The sequence below is a fragment of the Narcine bancroftii genome, chromosome 8, assembly GCF_036971445.1.
Source record: "Narcine bancroftii isolate sNarBan1 chromosome 8, sNarBan1.hap1, whole genome shotgun sequence".
In the NCBI taxonomy this organism is placed as follows: Eukaryota; Metazoa; Chordata; class Chondrichthyes; order Torpediniformes; family Narcinidae; genus Narcine; species Narcine bancroftii.
The window spans coordinates 173,227,414-173,243,467 of NC_091476.1; the positions used below are offsets into that span (position 1 = coordinate 173,227,414).

Genomic DNA, 16,054 nt, shown 5'->3' on the forward strand with positions numbered 1-16,054 from the left:
ACAAGTCCCATCAGAGAAGGGGAAACACCGATACCTTCAGTCGCGGAGTGGGTTCTGCTAAAGGTCATCAAAAGAAAGTGGTCGGAGCCCAGGTGGACAGGACCCTACAGAGTGGTGGAGAGGACGTCCCACGCGGTTCGACTACAAGGAAAAGGCGAGACGTGGTATCATTGGAGTCAGTGTGCAGCAACGGACCCACCGACACGGACACTGGAACAGATTCGAACGGAGGTGACTGAGAACCTGTGAAGCAACCACGGACTAAGAACACTTAAAGTCCTTTTTAAAGAGACTATTGGACTACAGTGACTGTGTATCAGTGGTTGACGGCATAATCAAGTTATTGGCATCAAAACAACGAAAGAAGCTGGGATGAATACTATGTGGGGACTATGGGTACTGGTATTCCGAGCCCTTGAAGGGGCTGGAGTAGAAAACCACTAAAGTGTGTGCACTCGGCCTGGGGGTCGCACAACGAAAAAGAACAGTACTTTACTGATTGGACTAACTTTCCTGAACACTGTGTGGGGGCTCACACAGGACGTAAGTGTGTGCATAATGGACAAGTGTATGATGTTAAATTCAATAAGGGCTCTTTACTATCTAATAAATTAACTGGTGATTGGTCTCATTTTCATGAGACCAAAAGGGGGACTGTTGGAATCTAGGGGTTAAAACAGTATGAAATAAATGATAAATTAATAAGTGTATATTTACTGCATGGAATCTAGGGGTTAAAACAGTAAGAAATAAATGATTAATCAATAAGTGTATATTTACTGCATGGTTCAGGGAAAAAGGAATGTGATTAAGTGGCAATCACAGCAGGGAGCAAAGTTGGCTGAGCAAAATTGTCTCTCCAAAATACAGGGAGAGGAAATGCATAAAACAATTTAGGAGGAATGCTCAAACGAAATGAGGTGGTGAGTAGCACAGGAGACACAGGCCAGATCAGAACAAAGAATGGCCTGTAAGAAACAAAGGGAATGGAAAACAAGTCTAGGAGGAAGATTAAGGCAGGAGGAGGTGTTAAAGAGAACAGCAGAAATTGGCAGGACAAGAACAGAATGGTGATTAGAGATATCTGGGGATAAAGTAATTTCTGATCAACACAACGGGATAGTCTGGCCAGGAGGATTAACATGGGAGTGCTACACCCCAGATATCTGCAAAACAGGAGATGACTTGTGATAACCCTTATGCAAAAAGATCTAGCAAAGGAAGACAACTTTTGTTCTGTATGATAATGAAATCTAGCAAAGGAAGCCAACTTTTGTTCTGTATGATAAGGTTGACCTATATAAACTGAACCAACTGGACAATAGGGGTCAGTCTCGGGGAGTAGCTCACTGGCAGGTGACCTATGAACTAACAGACTGACCCAGAGCTCTGTTAAGTTTTATTCTTGTGCTGTGTAATAAATTGACTGTTGAACCGAATACCTTCTCCTATCACTTCATTCAAAGAACGCGCTGGACTCAGACTACACATAGACTAAATTAAGAGTAAGTTAAAGCCAGAGTCCAACAAAAGGTGGGAAAGGGAAAAGGAATTGGGTAACATTTTGCTGGGAAGGATGTGTATCAGAGAACCTAGGCAGATGAGGTAGAAAGAGAAAGGGACTGAGGGGGACTCAGCGAGTATGTTACTTAAAATTGGAGAATTTAATGTTTTTGCTGCTGGGTCGTAGATTACCCAGGCAGAATAAGAGGTCCATTAAATTGTGTGGCCTCATCCTGGCAATGGAGGAAGCCAAGGACAGATTGATCTGTGTGGGAATGGAGGGGGCATTAAAGTGGCTGGCAACTGGCACATAAGGCAGAGATGCTTGGCAAAGCAGTTGCCCTATCTGCTCTTGGTTTTCACTGATGTAGAACATCCTTGTTCCAAACCTACTCTGTCACCACTCCCATCTCTTTCTCCACTTCAATGATGACTGCAATGGTGGAACCTCTTGTTTTCATGTGGAACTTGTCAATTTCATTAACTTTGTGATTAACCTCCACCCCACCTCTAATTCTCTTGGACAAATTCAGGCACCTCTCTCTCCTTTCTTGTAACCTACTTCCTGGAATTCTGAAGAGGCTGCATGGCCTCTTGAATTATGAACAGGCTTCCAGCATACAACCTCTCCAGGCTCCCCTTACTTCTTTGGGGTAATCTTTTGTCCAACTTCCATCCACAAAGCAACTACTCATTAGAAGGAATATTCCCCTGTGACTGAAGGGTTTTGCTTGGAATATGGCACACATCTTTAAAAGCAGGCTGCAAAGCATACCTGGCCCCATTACATGCTGTTAAATTAGCAAATTTACAATACATCAAGTTAGCAATACACTAAAATTAACCACTTTCTGTTTCACACAGGAACTGTTTTGTGAACCTTGCACATTCCTGCTCACAGAAACCACAAAGATGCCCTCAATGTTGTTTTAACACACAATAAAAATGAAAGCTGCAAACTTTCTTCCATTTTCTTTTTACATTTTATTTTCTCTTTTCATTCAAGATGTCATAGTCATAAAGTTGTACAGCATAGAAACATGCCCTTCAACTACATTCATCCAGGTCAAACAAGGCTACTAACTAAGCTAGTCTCACTTGTGCCAGCCTTTGGTCCACAGCCCTCTACATTTTTCCTCTCTACGTATCTGTCGAAATGGCTTTCGAATGTTGTCCATATTTCTGCACCTTCTCTGGCTTAATTTCATAATTCCTACAGACCGGAAATACATATAATACTCCAACATTAATGTCTTGTTTATTTGTAACATGACATCCTGACACTTGTATTCAATGCAAGGACCTATGAAGGCGAGACTGCTATGTGCTTTCTTCACAACCCCATCTACATGTTTCACTATTTCCCTTGAATTATAGATATGTACCCCTTACTCTTTGTGTTTATCAACACACCAATAAGTAGCGCTTCCATAGAATTGATCACCTTCTTTCTCTTTGTCCTGTCCTGGATTAGCATCCAAAAATGAATAATTTCTCACTTGTCCATGTTAAATTCCATCAGTCAATCTCACGACCATTTTCCAAGTTGATCGAGATCCTGTCGAAACCTTAGACAACATGTTTACTATCCATTATACCACCAATTTTGGTGTCATCCCCAAACTTACTCATCACTCCATCTGTTTTTCCAAATCATTGGTATAAATGATAAACAGCAGTGAATCCAGCACCTATCCTGTCGCACACCTCTGATCATAGTCTGCCAATCAAAACAACCCTTCATGATCACTATCTACCTTCTACCACCAAGCCAATTTAGATTCCAATGTGATCTAACCTTCTGAACCAACCTCCCGTGTGGATCCCTGTTCAAATCCTTGCTACAATTCACATTGATAACTGTCCTGATCAATACTCTTGGTCACCTTTTCAAAAATTACAGTCGAATTTGTGATGCCAAATTCTGACTATTCCTAATCAGTCCTTACCTTTCTAAATGCACAGATTGCATCTCTCAGAACTCTCTCTCGTAATTTTACTCCCATTGATTTAAGGCTTGACTGTGGCTAACAAAGATACAAAAATATCCGCCAGGGCCTCAGCAATAGCTCTGGCAGCTAATTCCATATATCCACCACCCGCTGTGTGAATAACCTGCTCCTCAGATCCCCTTTCAATCTTTCCCCCCTCACCTTAAACCCATGTCCTCTTGTTTTATATTCTCCTATCCAGGGAAAAAGACTGTGACTATTCACCTTATCTACATCCCTCATAATTTTATAAAACTCATGTCTCAGTCTCCTTTGCTCCAGGGAAAAATAAGTCCCAGCCTCATGCAGCCACCACTTGTAACTCAAGCCCTCCAGTCTCATATCCCCCTGAATCTTTTCTGTGCTTTCTCCGTCTCAATTACATCTTTGGTATGACTGTGCGACCTGAAGTGTGCATAATATTCCAGGTATGGTCTTACCATTGTCTTGATTTGCTGCAGCAATGTCTTGAAAGTGCAATACCCCAACTCATGTACTCAATGCCCTGACCAATAGAGGCAAACATCCCTAAAGCCTTCTTTACCATCTTGTCTATCTCTGTCACCTCTTTCAGGAAACTATACTTGTATTTACAACATGTTTGTTCTATTTTATTTCACATTTCTCACATTTATATTTTCATTTTCCCTTGTTGGGTGTCCCATTGAAAAAAATTGTAGATATTTCAAGCTGTTCTCACTGTTTCAAAAATCCTAATGACTTTAGAATTTTATTGTATGGTGTGCAAAATTATTATTTTAATGGCATACCAATCCTACCTGTGTCTATAATCTCAAAGTCTGAATTGCTCATCCCTCAAGAATTTCATATAACCATATAACAATTACAGCAGGGAAACAGGCCACTTTGGCCCCTCTTGTCCGCACTGATCCAAGTACCCTCCTCTAATCCCACTTACCAGCACTCTGCCCATACTCCATCCCCCTCCCATCCATATACCAATCCAACTCTTTCTTAAAATTGACCCTGCCTCCATCACCTTTCCCGGAAGCCCATTCCACACAGTAACCACTCTCTGAGTAAAGAAGTTCCCCCTCATGTTACTCCTAAACCTTTGCCCATCAACTCTCAACCCATGACCTCTTGTATCCATCTCTCCTACTCTCAATGGGAAAAGCCTTTCCACATCAACTCAATCTATCCCTCTCATTATCTTAAACACCTCGATCAAATCCCCTCTCAGCCTCCTATGTTCCAAGGACTAAAGACCTAATTTGCTCAATCTTTCCTTGTATTTCAGATGCTGAAACCCGGGTAAATTTTAAAAGCAAAGAATTTTAAAATCGGGCAACATAATTTATTTTACATTTTCTTGAGATATTCAGTTTCTATTTTAAACATAAGCATGTTCCAATTTTTATTTAGCTCTCTGTAAAATGCTATTTATAAAGGTTTTTCTTTTTTGGTTCTGTGAGAATCCATCAATATCATTAACTGCTCAGCCTTCCTCATGACATTAAAGTTGATGGTTATCAGACAACTAGCAGAAGCTTTGATAAAGGAGAAATCTAGCTTTCTTTGAGATTGGTGGTTTGAGTTGTCATTAAAACTGAATGCTAAAACTTTACCCTTGAGTCATAATTCTGGCAACGCTTGTAGAAATGATTGCCAATGTGTCTGGCTACAGTAGAACCTTGCTAACATCCTGCATGAGCATGCAAGCAAAAAGGTCAGAGTAATGGCACTTCAAACATAAGAAGCAATGCATGAGTCAACAGATACAAGAAAGAAAATAACTGCAGGAAATTTGAGTAGGCGGTTTTCTCATTATTTTCATTCGAGTCTTATTAAAGAGTCCTGATCTGAAATGCTGATATTTTTACCCAGAGATGATGTCTGATCCACTGAAAACCTCCAGCTTCTCTTGGTTCACTCAAGATTCCAGCATCCGCTGTTTTTGTGTTTCTCAGACATTTCATTCTCCACTGAAGTTATTACAATTGTGGGCTAATCAACAGGCCACTATTTAGACGGTTTTGATGGAAGGAAGGAGAGTTCAACTTGTATTTACACATCTTTTACAAACATAGGAAGTTCCAAAATGGTTTGCAGTTATTTGAATAAATTTGAAATGTAGCTACTGTTGTAGAAAAAAATTTTGAACAAACAGTAACAGGATGTGTATTCAGTGATCTATTTTACAGGTTTTGATTGAGGTACAAAAATAGATTTTGAGAAGCACTTCTTTCAACAATATTCAAGTGTTCCAACCTACTACGTTACTTATTTTTTTAATCCCCAAAACATTTATTCTGCCCGATTCAGTGATGTGATTCGTTCCAAACGTTTTTGAAAAATTACAAGATTCACAACAGATCAAACTCTACCTCTGCTTTTTAAAAAAAAACATCTAATTAAGAAAGGACAAAGCTGGATCATAATGTTGTTGGCATTTTCTGAAATCTGTAGGTTATAACATGTCTTTCATGCCCACATGTGGAACCTGATGACAGTCATACAAAAAAAGGTTCACACTGTTAGCTCGCGATAATAGTACTCCTCACTTGTAAGAACTTTCACATAATTTTAAATCTTCCACTATTTCATTTTACAGCCAAGTTAAAATGATTCCTCCTGTGTACATAAAAATAGGTGATCTCAAAATATCACCCTACACTCACAAAGACCTCTGACCTTTGGAGAATTGCAATACCAGTTTCATAAGATTTATTTTTGATGGTTTCATGCAGTTAGGCATATTCTGATTTTACCTTTCATTAATTAAGTCTTCTGAAGAAAAATTGGGAAAAAACATTAAATTATTAGGAAATACACATGTTCATTAACAATAAAGCAATTAAACATGTCAGTTTTTAAAACTAAACCTTAAAAACAAATCAAGTTAAATATTTTCACCACCGATATTTGAATCCATACTGATTTGCTTTCACGTACCTCATGGCAGGTGCAATGGAGCTGGTTGAAGCTTCAGAAAATGTTTCAAAGTCAGAGGATTGTCTATAAACAATAGAAAAGTTTTGCTTGATAATATCATGAGCACTTGAGATAACAGCAGGTCATACTTGAAAATTGCAGTTTGGCCCGGGAGCACAAACCTATGAAGCAGGTTTAAGGAACAATGGAATGGATGCAGTCCACAAAAGTGCCGGAAAAGCTCAGCAGGTTATGTTGTGTCAAAGGCAGCCATGTTTCAGTTGTGTTGAAAAACAGCAGATGCCTGAAATAAAAAGGTGGGAGAAAGAGGGGAGTGGAAAGGAGCACAGACTAATAGCTAAGAGGGAGCAGGTGGATACAGGTGGGAGGGCAGAAGAGAAAGAAGCTGATGGTGGGAGAGAACAGAGTGCTAAGGATAGCTCTGATGGAAGGAAAGGGGGTGGGGTGCTGGAGGGGTGAGTGAGTGAAAGAGACACGGGGAGGTGGATTAACGAAAACTGGACAAGTTGATATTGATGTTGCCTGTTGGAAGAGTGCCAGGGCTCTTCAATGGCCCACTATTTAGACAGTGTTGATGTAGATGGTCATGTTGCTATGAGAGAAAAGGCCAGGGACCTTTTCATATGCAAGTCCACTGTACAGATGTATCAAAATTCATATTTGCTCCAGTGACACAGGACATAAGATACACTACAAACAACAGCATAAATTAAATGAGCATAATGTTCAATGAGACAGAAAAAGAGATAGTGGTCTGTGCCTCGTGGAACTTTAAACAATGATTCTGGAGTAAAGTGTTTTTTAAAGCATCATTAAGGTGCATTTTGAGAAGAATATTTTTGAAAAATAGTTTGCACTGGGAAACTGGAGAACAGGTCTTGGAGCAGGAAACCAATAGCTCTTTGATGCTTAGAGTTGTTGAGTTGTAGAAAAACTCTGCCAGTCAGCATCATAAATACCAGCTGTGTGAGAGCAATAAAAATAAAATGAGCATAATGTTCAAGGAGACAGAAAAAGAGATAATAAATACAAGGTGTTGTTGCAGGGAACAAGGCAAACAAAACTTATTTCCCGACTACAGGAAAGGTCCCTGGCCTTTTCTCTCATAGCAACATGACCATCCACACAAAACTGGTAACTGCTAAATGATTCAAAGTATATTTGTGATTCAATAGTCAGAAACCATTAAACACGTCATCTAAATGTTCCCATTGCCATCTGGCACAGGAGGAACCTCGTTTCTCCATTTGACCCTTCAGGAACCCATCGAATGGACATGACAGGCTTTTCAAGTCACAGGAAAGAGCATTAATGTGAGCAGGTAAAATGCAAACAATCTGCAACTCCATGGCATCAGTGATTCTTACTTCTCTGGAATAGAATCAACATTGTTGTCCTTTTCTTTTTCTGTGACCTTCTCTTGATCAAGTTCCAAAGCCAGCAGATCAGAATCACCTGCAAGTTACCAAAAAAAAGCATGTTGACGCTAGAGAAAGCATAACTAGCAAGAACATTAAGGCAATGGGTTCGATGGGGTGGCTGACAGGGTCAGGAAAGGAAAGGGGAAGAGGTTTGCTTTAATTGACCCTAGTCTTCATGAGCTAATCATGCTGGATAAACTGCGATTTATAAGGTTATGACAAGAGGTAACTGAATGGGTGAGGCTATCAGAGGGTGAGAGTGACCCCATCACTTCACGAGAGCCTCAAAGATAATTAATGCAATTCAAATTTGCAAGGAGTCCTATGGTGCTATTAAAACTCAGTTGTTCAGGAAAGAATAAAAATAGTTGTTCCTCAGATTCCCTTGCAATGCTACAAACAGACTGAAGAACAGAATGGCTGATTAGTTTACTTAACACATGTAAATCCATTTAGAAATTGTACTCAAGCTCAACTATTCTAAGAAATGCCAAATGTATTTCAGTAATTATGTACAATCTGGCATGGTAAATGCGGGCTCACTATTTGGATGGGAGGGTTCTGGAGGGTTATGGAATGGGTGCCGGTCAGTGCTACTAGCGTAATGATGTTTTGGCACAGACTAGAAGGGCCGAATTGCCTGTTTTCTGTGCTGTAGTGTTCGATGGATCAAACCGGGTTACCTTTGGGAAAGTGAACTGAAACGTTCCATAGTTTCTTAAGAAGATGAATGGAGAGTTGTGAAATTAGTGAAATGGATCCAGGAAAAGCTGAACACTGTCCTTAACACTCACCTGATTTAAAATTTTTCTTTATCAAGGAAGGAAAATGGGAATTGGTGCAAAACAAAATACTGTTTTGATCTGATATAGTGTGCTGCAAATAATGTAAGAACCAAGAAATATAAACCTATCGTGGACAATTCAACCCATTGTACCTGGTATCTTCTTCTTTGGCTTGGCTTCGCGGACGAAGATTTATGGAGGGGGTAAATGTCCACATCGGCTGCAGGCTCGTTTGTGGCTGACAAGTCCGATGCGGGACAGGCAGACACGGTTGCAGCGGTTGCAGGGGAAAATTGGTGGGTTGGGGTTGGGTGTTGGGTTTTTCCTCCTTTGCCTTTTGTCAGTGAGGTAATTTGCCTGAAAGCCAACTTCCTGTACTAACCTAATATCCCACAATTCCTTTAATACCCAAACATCCATCTACTTCTGTTGAGAATACCACATAATGACTGAGTTTCTACTGCCGTCCAGAGTGGAGAATTCCAGAGATTTACTCCTCACTGGGCACAGAAATTTCCCATCTTAAGCCTGAATAGTCATTTTTTATTTTGAAGCTGTATAATCTTTGATTTTTAGACACATTATTCCTGCATCAAGCCTGGTGAGAATTTTGTATGTTTCAATGAAATGTCCTCTCATTTTAAAAAATATTATCTGCACCATTCATTGAACCAAAACTAGATCTAAAAGTACAAAAATAAACCATACAGTATAATCCTTTAGCAATTTAGTACTTACTGGGAGCAGTGATGGCAGCGACGGCAGCGACGGCAGCGACGCCGACAGTGGCAGCGACGCCGACAGAAAAGTACGTGCAAAGTATTGTTGAGTGAATAGATGGTACACAGGTAGGGCTAGATAGCAGCAGGAAAGCATTATTAGTAACGAGCCAGGAATGATTTGTTATACAGGTGCAATGATACTTCAATGCAAAACATGGGTGGGAGAGAATTGCAGAAATTTGAATGCAACAAACATGTCAAAGTTTTCAGAATACACTGCAGTATTATCCTTAAAATAGGAATGGACAACGGATTGATCACAGCTGGGTTGCCGTTTCTTTCACATGTCAAATTATTCCAGGAAAAGTATAATTTGGTTGTGCATGGTCAATTCCCATTTCTTAAAAGCAATTATATCCATATCAAAGGATGATAGAATCCAAAACTCCTTCCAATTAAGATCAGTTTACGAGCTATGCTGAAGTATTGGATTGTATTAAAGCAAAAGGAAAGACAACTACAAATTAAATTGAGCATTAAGCAATGGGTGAAGGTGCCTCCGAATTGAAGAGAAATTGATGCCATGAATGTGCAACAAAGGCGAGGGAACTGCTAAAGGCAAAAGAGCAATGCCTTTCAATTCCTGTGGAAGAGTAAATCAATTAAAAATTTAACAATCAACCCCCATGGTTATGGACATTCTGGTAAGATTCTCAAATCGACTTTAAAATTATATAACATTCGCTCTCACAGAATTTATAAGGGAAAAAAGTGAACAGAAATTTTATTCTTTTTAAACTTGATGCATGTGCAGATGCTGAGGCTTGATGCAATGCAAGATTGCAGTGTGGCCCATTTTCTCAGAACACCACAACCCGTAACTAGGGGGATTGCTTCTACTATTCATCATTGAGAATAATTACGCCAGTATTCCACATGGGATGATGATTACCCTAAAACCACTTGCTCTTGCTTGATAATGAGAACTAGTTCAGAAATAGGTTGGCCGAAACATAACCCCTCCCATTACACCTTATGTAAAGTTGAATAAAAAAAGTCTCTTGAAATTCAGGGTGAGATAAAAACAAACTGTTTGTGGTACTATTAATGCATTCTCAATTAGCCACGGGTGGGCTCAACTGCATCAAAGAACAATCTCAACGTTCAGATCAACTCCGAGCATCTCTTTAGGCTTTATTTGATTATCTGGTTACAATCTCCTAAAGAGTCCATCTCAAAATTTGGAACAGACTCCAAACCAAAATAATTAATCTTGTGTTGAATGCTATCTTTAAAAACAGAAATTAAGTGTGTGATTCTGGTTACGAATGACCTGGAGGTTAACAATAAATTCAGATGAAGTTGATCAAATACAGTGTAGTGCATGACATTGGACAAAAAGGAAGACGACCATGGAAAGATCAACAACGTAATAGAAATAACAAAAATATGCTGATATATACTTTAAGAGGGAATTAGATCTATTTCTTCAGTATAAGGGTATTAAAGGTTACGGAGAGAAGGCGGGGACGGGGTACTGAACTTTAAGATCAGCCATGATCTCGTTGAATGGCGGAGCAGGCTCGAAGGGTCGAATGACCTACTCCTGCTCCTATCATTTTCTATGTTAATTGAGATAAGGAATGCCTTTTCAGAATTTCTCTATTGATAAAAAGGTATTGAAAATAAATCATCTGTGATGGTCACTCAGATAATGAGTATGGGTAACGGTTAGAATACAGGTATGCACGCAACAACTCCCTGTATGCAACACGTAGATCTCATGTCTTTTGTACCACCCCTCTCCCTCAATTAATGCTCACCTTTCCTCTCTCCTGGCCTCATCTCCATATCCAATTATCATCTTTTGTCTGTTAGTTTGTACTCCTCCCTCACTATTTCTTCTATTCAGTCACGTGCCTGCTTCTTCTAATACCTTGAAGAAGGGCTCAGGCCTAAAACATCGGTTATAAATTTTAACCTCCTATGGATGCTGTGAGACCTGCTGAGTTCCTCCATAACAATGACTACAGACTTTCATGTTTCATTCCCCCCCCCATTGCTGGTCCACTTCCATAAAGAGTCTTCACTCAGGGATCTCCTTGGCAGGTGGTATTCTCCCTTGCGTTTTTCCGCTGCTCCCCGGGAGCTCGCAACCCTTGTGGCCTGGGTTGGCAAGAATGGATACTGCCGTCTTAGGGATGGTTCTCAGATGTAAAAAAAAAACCTCCCAGCCCCATTCTTCAAGCAGTTTATAACCAGGAAGGGGCCACTGGCCATAACAAGAAGAAAATAGGACCCCATGAAGGAGTGCTGGAAGCATGTTTCTGCTCCCTGTTCTTCCTGGGAGAACTGCCATCAGTACAGTTACGCCACATTATCTTGAGTATAAACGCTTTAAAAGCATGGAACATTATGGTACAAATGCATTTGATATTGAATATTTTATTTAAATTTTTTCATCCATGTAATCATCTACTTTTACCTAAGCAAAGTGTAATTAAATTTGACACTAGATATAATCATACATTTGAACTAACAGAATAAGAGATTTGCCCTTTGAACAAACCATGAACAAATTCGTGAATCACAGTTGCCTCTCTGATCGGGATTAATTTGCAGTGGGAAAAGGATCCAATGCCTGACCATTTGGGGATGTGGATGTGCCCAGAAAAACTAAAGGGTACATACTGGGTGAACCTTAGATTATGTACCCCCAAAGTTTAAACATTAAATCTCATGCAAGAGAACCTGGTCCCCTTGCTATTGGCTCAAGATCTCACTCTGTTAAATGCACTTATAAATCCACTGGTGTACAACAACTCCCTCACTTTAAAGGAAACTACACTTCTACCCTACAGTATGAAGTTTGGGGCTTGGATTGCCAGGACTCTCGTGGTCAGACCTAGCAATGACAGAACTGACCATTCCTCTGCTCTATTAGCTTGGAAACTCAGCCTTGAGCCGCCAAGATCAACATCTGCGATTAGAAACTCCACTATTCCTGAAGGAAACTGAAACAGCTAAACATTCACACAAAGGGAGAGGAGCAAAATAAAACTCATGACGTTAAGAATAGATTGCAACTTGAAATGCAGCAGGAGCCTTAGGAATTTGCCACCAGCCACACTTTGGTTTTCCTGAGCCAAACATGCAAAGCCCCACCCAAAACTGGAGGTAAACTTTATCATGAGCAGAGAAGCAGCCAATGACTGTTTCAAGAAATACTTTGAAGTCATCTTCAACTATAATTCTGCTCTTGATAAAAGCACATTCAATTCCATCCCGGAGCAGCCAATATGGTCGAGCCTGATCACATGACTGACAAAGTCCAAGAGCAGCTGTAGAGGCTGCAGGAGCACTGGAGGCAGATCCATGGGCAATTAGTGTCTCTGAAGGGACTCTCTTTCGCTTCTTTTTCTCTTATTGTTCTGTGTGCCAGGCAATTATGATGGTGATTCTTTCTTCTGCCTTGCAAAAGTTGAAATATATCATATACATAACATTTTTTTGTATTATAACGTGACAACACAAGGAATCTTTAACCTCAAATCTTGAGAAATAGTTGGGCATTACTGCTGAAATTCTAAAACTTGCAACGCCCAGCTAGAACAATTACAGAATTAAGGAAGGATCCTCCTATAGCTTTCCACAGAGAAAAATCATTGCCAGGATCCTTCTCAATCGTTTTCCTTCTCATGATTTCAGAGCCATTTCCAAAAATGCAGAGTAGATTCTATCCATCTTAAGGCACAGTGGACTTGATCTTCACCACACAACAATTTCAGTAGAAATGAAGGGAGTAGCACCATTGCGTGTAAACTCACTCGTCTTGGAGTCAATCATTTGGAAGAAACTGTGGATCACTCCTCTAATTATTAGCTGATTAAAGAAATTCTGACCTGAACATTGATGGCATGAAGGTTATTATCCCAACTACCCTCCAAAAAAGCATATGAAAGTGTAGGCTTTTCCTAAAACACTACATGGAACTGCCCTACTCCCAGCTGCACAACACTGTTTAGAGACAATAAAGATTTTCAATGAAACGGGAAAACGTGGAGCACTTCTCACATATCAGGAGTCACTTCTCAACAAATAAACAAATCTGTGAGGATTAAAACTTTGGGCCTGACACACAAATCATGTTCTGCTGGGCAGCTGTTATCCCTGTCTTCCTATCCAATTCTGAGACCTGGACTATCCACAAATCATGGGAAAGATAATACCAACACTCTCTGCAAAATCCTCCCAATTCAGTGCAAGGATTAAGATTAAGTCAATGCTGTCCTCTCCTAGACCACAGGTCAATATCCACAGCACCAGGGCCACTCAGTTGGATTTGTTGGACAAGCTATGTCACTCACATGCCCAATACCAGATTGCTGCAACAGACAAATGATCCTGAATGCCGTTAATGGAAGGGTTTATCATGTGGTTGGTCAGAGGAAAATATTGAAAGATGTGTTCAAAGCCTTGAAAAAATGCAAAATATTCACTGGGTCTTGGGAATCCCTTGTCCAAGACCATTCAAAGTGGACAAGGATCATATGGCGTGGTATCAATAGCTTTGTATATCAGGAATACATAAAATACCTGCATAAACAGCTGGTGTGCACTACCTCTAGCTCAGATAGTGGAACAACGAGCAGTTCCAGCACGGTCCTTATCAATTTCTTTAGAACTTGAGTAGATCACGTCAAACTTGAGGAACTTTAGCAGCTATGTGGAAAGATCATACTTACAGGCAGCAACTGCATGGATTTGCAATGCATACAAGGTAAGACAACATTGAAATGGCCTTGTCGGTTCAAGTGCGTGAAACACAGGGAAAGCTGACACTGTTCTGAAAAACGCGCAAATGAAGGTCATGAATTTTATGGACAGGAATTCAGAAGGTCAGTGGGAGAAAAAGAATTTAAATTTTGGTCAGAACATGGTCGATGTCTTAATGAAGGATTCTGATTTAAAACAATGACAATTCTTTTTCTCCTCCTGCTTGACAGGGTAAATTTCTCCAACAGATTGCTTTTTGCTTCTGATGACCCTGCGGTTTTAACACTAAAAAAGCAATAATTTTGAAAGAAACAAAGTAATCTCACGAAAGAAAGATTGAGTAAATTTGTATTGCAGCTGTTGGTAGCATTTTATATACTGTGTTTTGACTATGAGCCTTTTAATGTATCATTTGATCTGCATTTATTGAGCTCTTTGGGTCAGAGCTAAAATAATGGTTTTTGTCCTGTGTACCGCAGGAAAAGGGTTATTTTTAAAATATGGTCCCGGCGATTGTTACAAAAATCTATCATTCTATTTGTAAATAATTGGATGTCAAGGATTTGGCACAGAAAAGATGAGGACCAGGAAAGATCCTCATCAGGGCAGCTTGAGGGATTGAGTTCAGAAACCCAGCTCTAATCTAGATTATCAAGCAAATCCCAAAATTTAAAAAATTCATCACTGGCGAAAGTTGCTGTTGTGTTTTTTGCAGATAGTGGTGTAACAAAATGTTGCCCTTCAAAATCTCAAGACTGTTACGTATGAAGAAATGTATGGAAGTCCCTTTCCAGCTCAAAGTAAGGCAAAAATCAAGACTGCTGTAGAGTAACGCTGATGCTTCCTGCTGCACTCCATATTGCAAGTCGAGTCTCAGAAATGACCTCACAGGGGTTCATTCTTTAGTGCAAGCATATCTCACAACCAAGTACCTGGTTGAATCCCTCCAACTCAGTAATTTGTTCCTGGGAACAGCAGTCACAAAGAGATCACACAAGTAGGAAAAGCAATCTGTGCTACTTTTGATGGCTGATGGTCTTTTTAGAATGTTTAGAAATTAATCTTAGTTTGTAGCTTTAAATAGCATCGGTCATGCATTCCACCATGCTTCTGAAATGTCAATACATAAATTTCAAAAATGGAGTGAAACAAAGTCGTGATTAAATACTACGATTAGCACAAACGATTATGATTAAATTCTTAAATTTTGAACTGACTATAGAGTAAGTTCTCCACCATCAATGGAGTTTAAATTTCTATTGCTTGGAATTTATCTTCCACCAATAGTATTAAATATGCTGTAAAATGGATACACCACGCGTTTGTGCTGGTGAAATGAATCTCATTGCCAAAGGCTGTTGTCCTGGGATAAAGCTGGATTTCGTGGAGCAGAGAGAAATGCTACTGCCCCTCCCACCCCCAGTAAGTGATTAAAGGGAATATACTCGACTTGCGTTCTCTGTAATAACGGGACGTACTCAAGGGGACGCCAACTTTGCATTGTGGCGTTGCTGGGGGTGTCCATACTTAATAACTGGCTTTCAGGTTTGTCAAACGATAAGCACACTTGCTGACAATATGATAAAGAAACGGTAAACAGGGAATTACATTATTCTCTCCATGTCTAATGCATTCTTTTTTTTTTTCACACCATAAATCACATTAGCCATGATATACACTATTTCTTTTTCACACATATACAGTGACTTTTTCTCCCCCCCCCTTTCCTCCCAAACCACCCCCCCACCCCCCCCCCCTCATCCATTTTAGGTATACAATCTAGGTTGCATTAAGCCAGTCAGACAATGTTGTCATTCAACAAAATTACACCAGAAATTCTACTGAGTCCATTCTTTTCTTTCCTTCTCCTTCCATCAACTTAGGTAATGTTTGTCCCCGGTAGGTTTTCGCTATTGTATTTAATGTAAGGCTCCTATACT

At 39.9% G+C, this 16,054-nt stretch overlaps 1 protein-coding gene across 10 annotated transcripts in view; it reads right to left on the reverse strand.

The window, feature by feature from the left end:
* Nucleotides 1–16,054, reverse strand: part of inpp5b (inositol polyphosphate-5-phosphatase B) — a 149,565-nt gene that overhangs the window by 76,267 nt on the left and 57,244 nt on the right. For 7 of the 10 annotated variants that reach the window (XM_069895843.1, XM_069895845.1, XM_069895842.1 and 4 more), the window contains 2 exons: nucleotides 7,778–7,865; nucleotides 6,411–6,473 (listed from right to left, as the gene is read on the reverse strand). In XM_069895843.1, the coding sequence (XP_069751944.1) occupies nucleotides 6,411–6,473; nucleotides 7,778–7,865 (151 nt within the window). Of the gene's footprint in view, nucleotides 1–6,410; nucleotides 6,474–7,777; nucleotides 7,866–9,354; nucleotides 9,471–13,934; nucleotides 14,023–16,054 lie in introns of those variants that run through there. The other 3 variants (XM_069895847.1, XM_069895846.1, XM_069895850.1) reach the window with 2 other exon arrangements.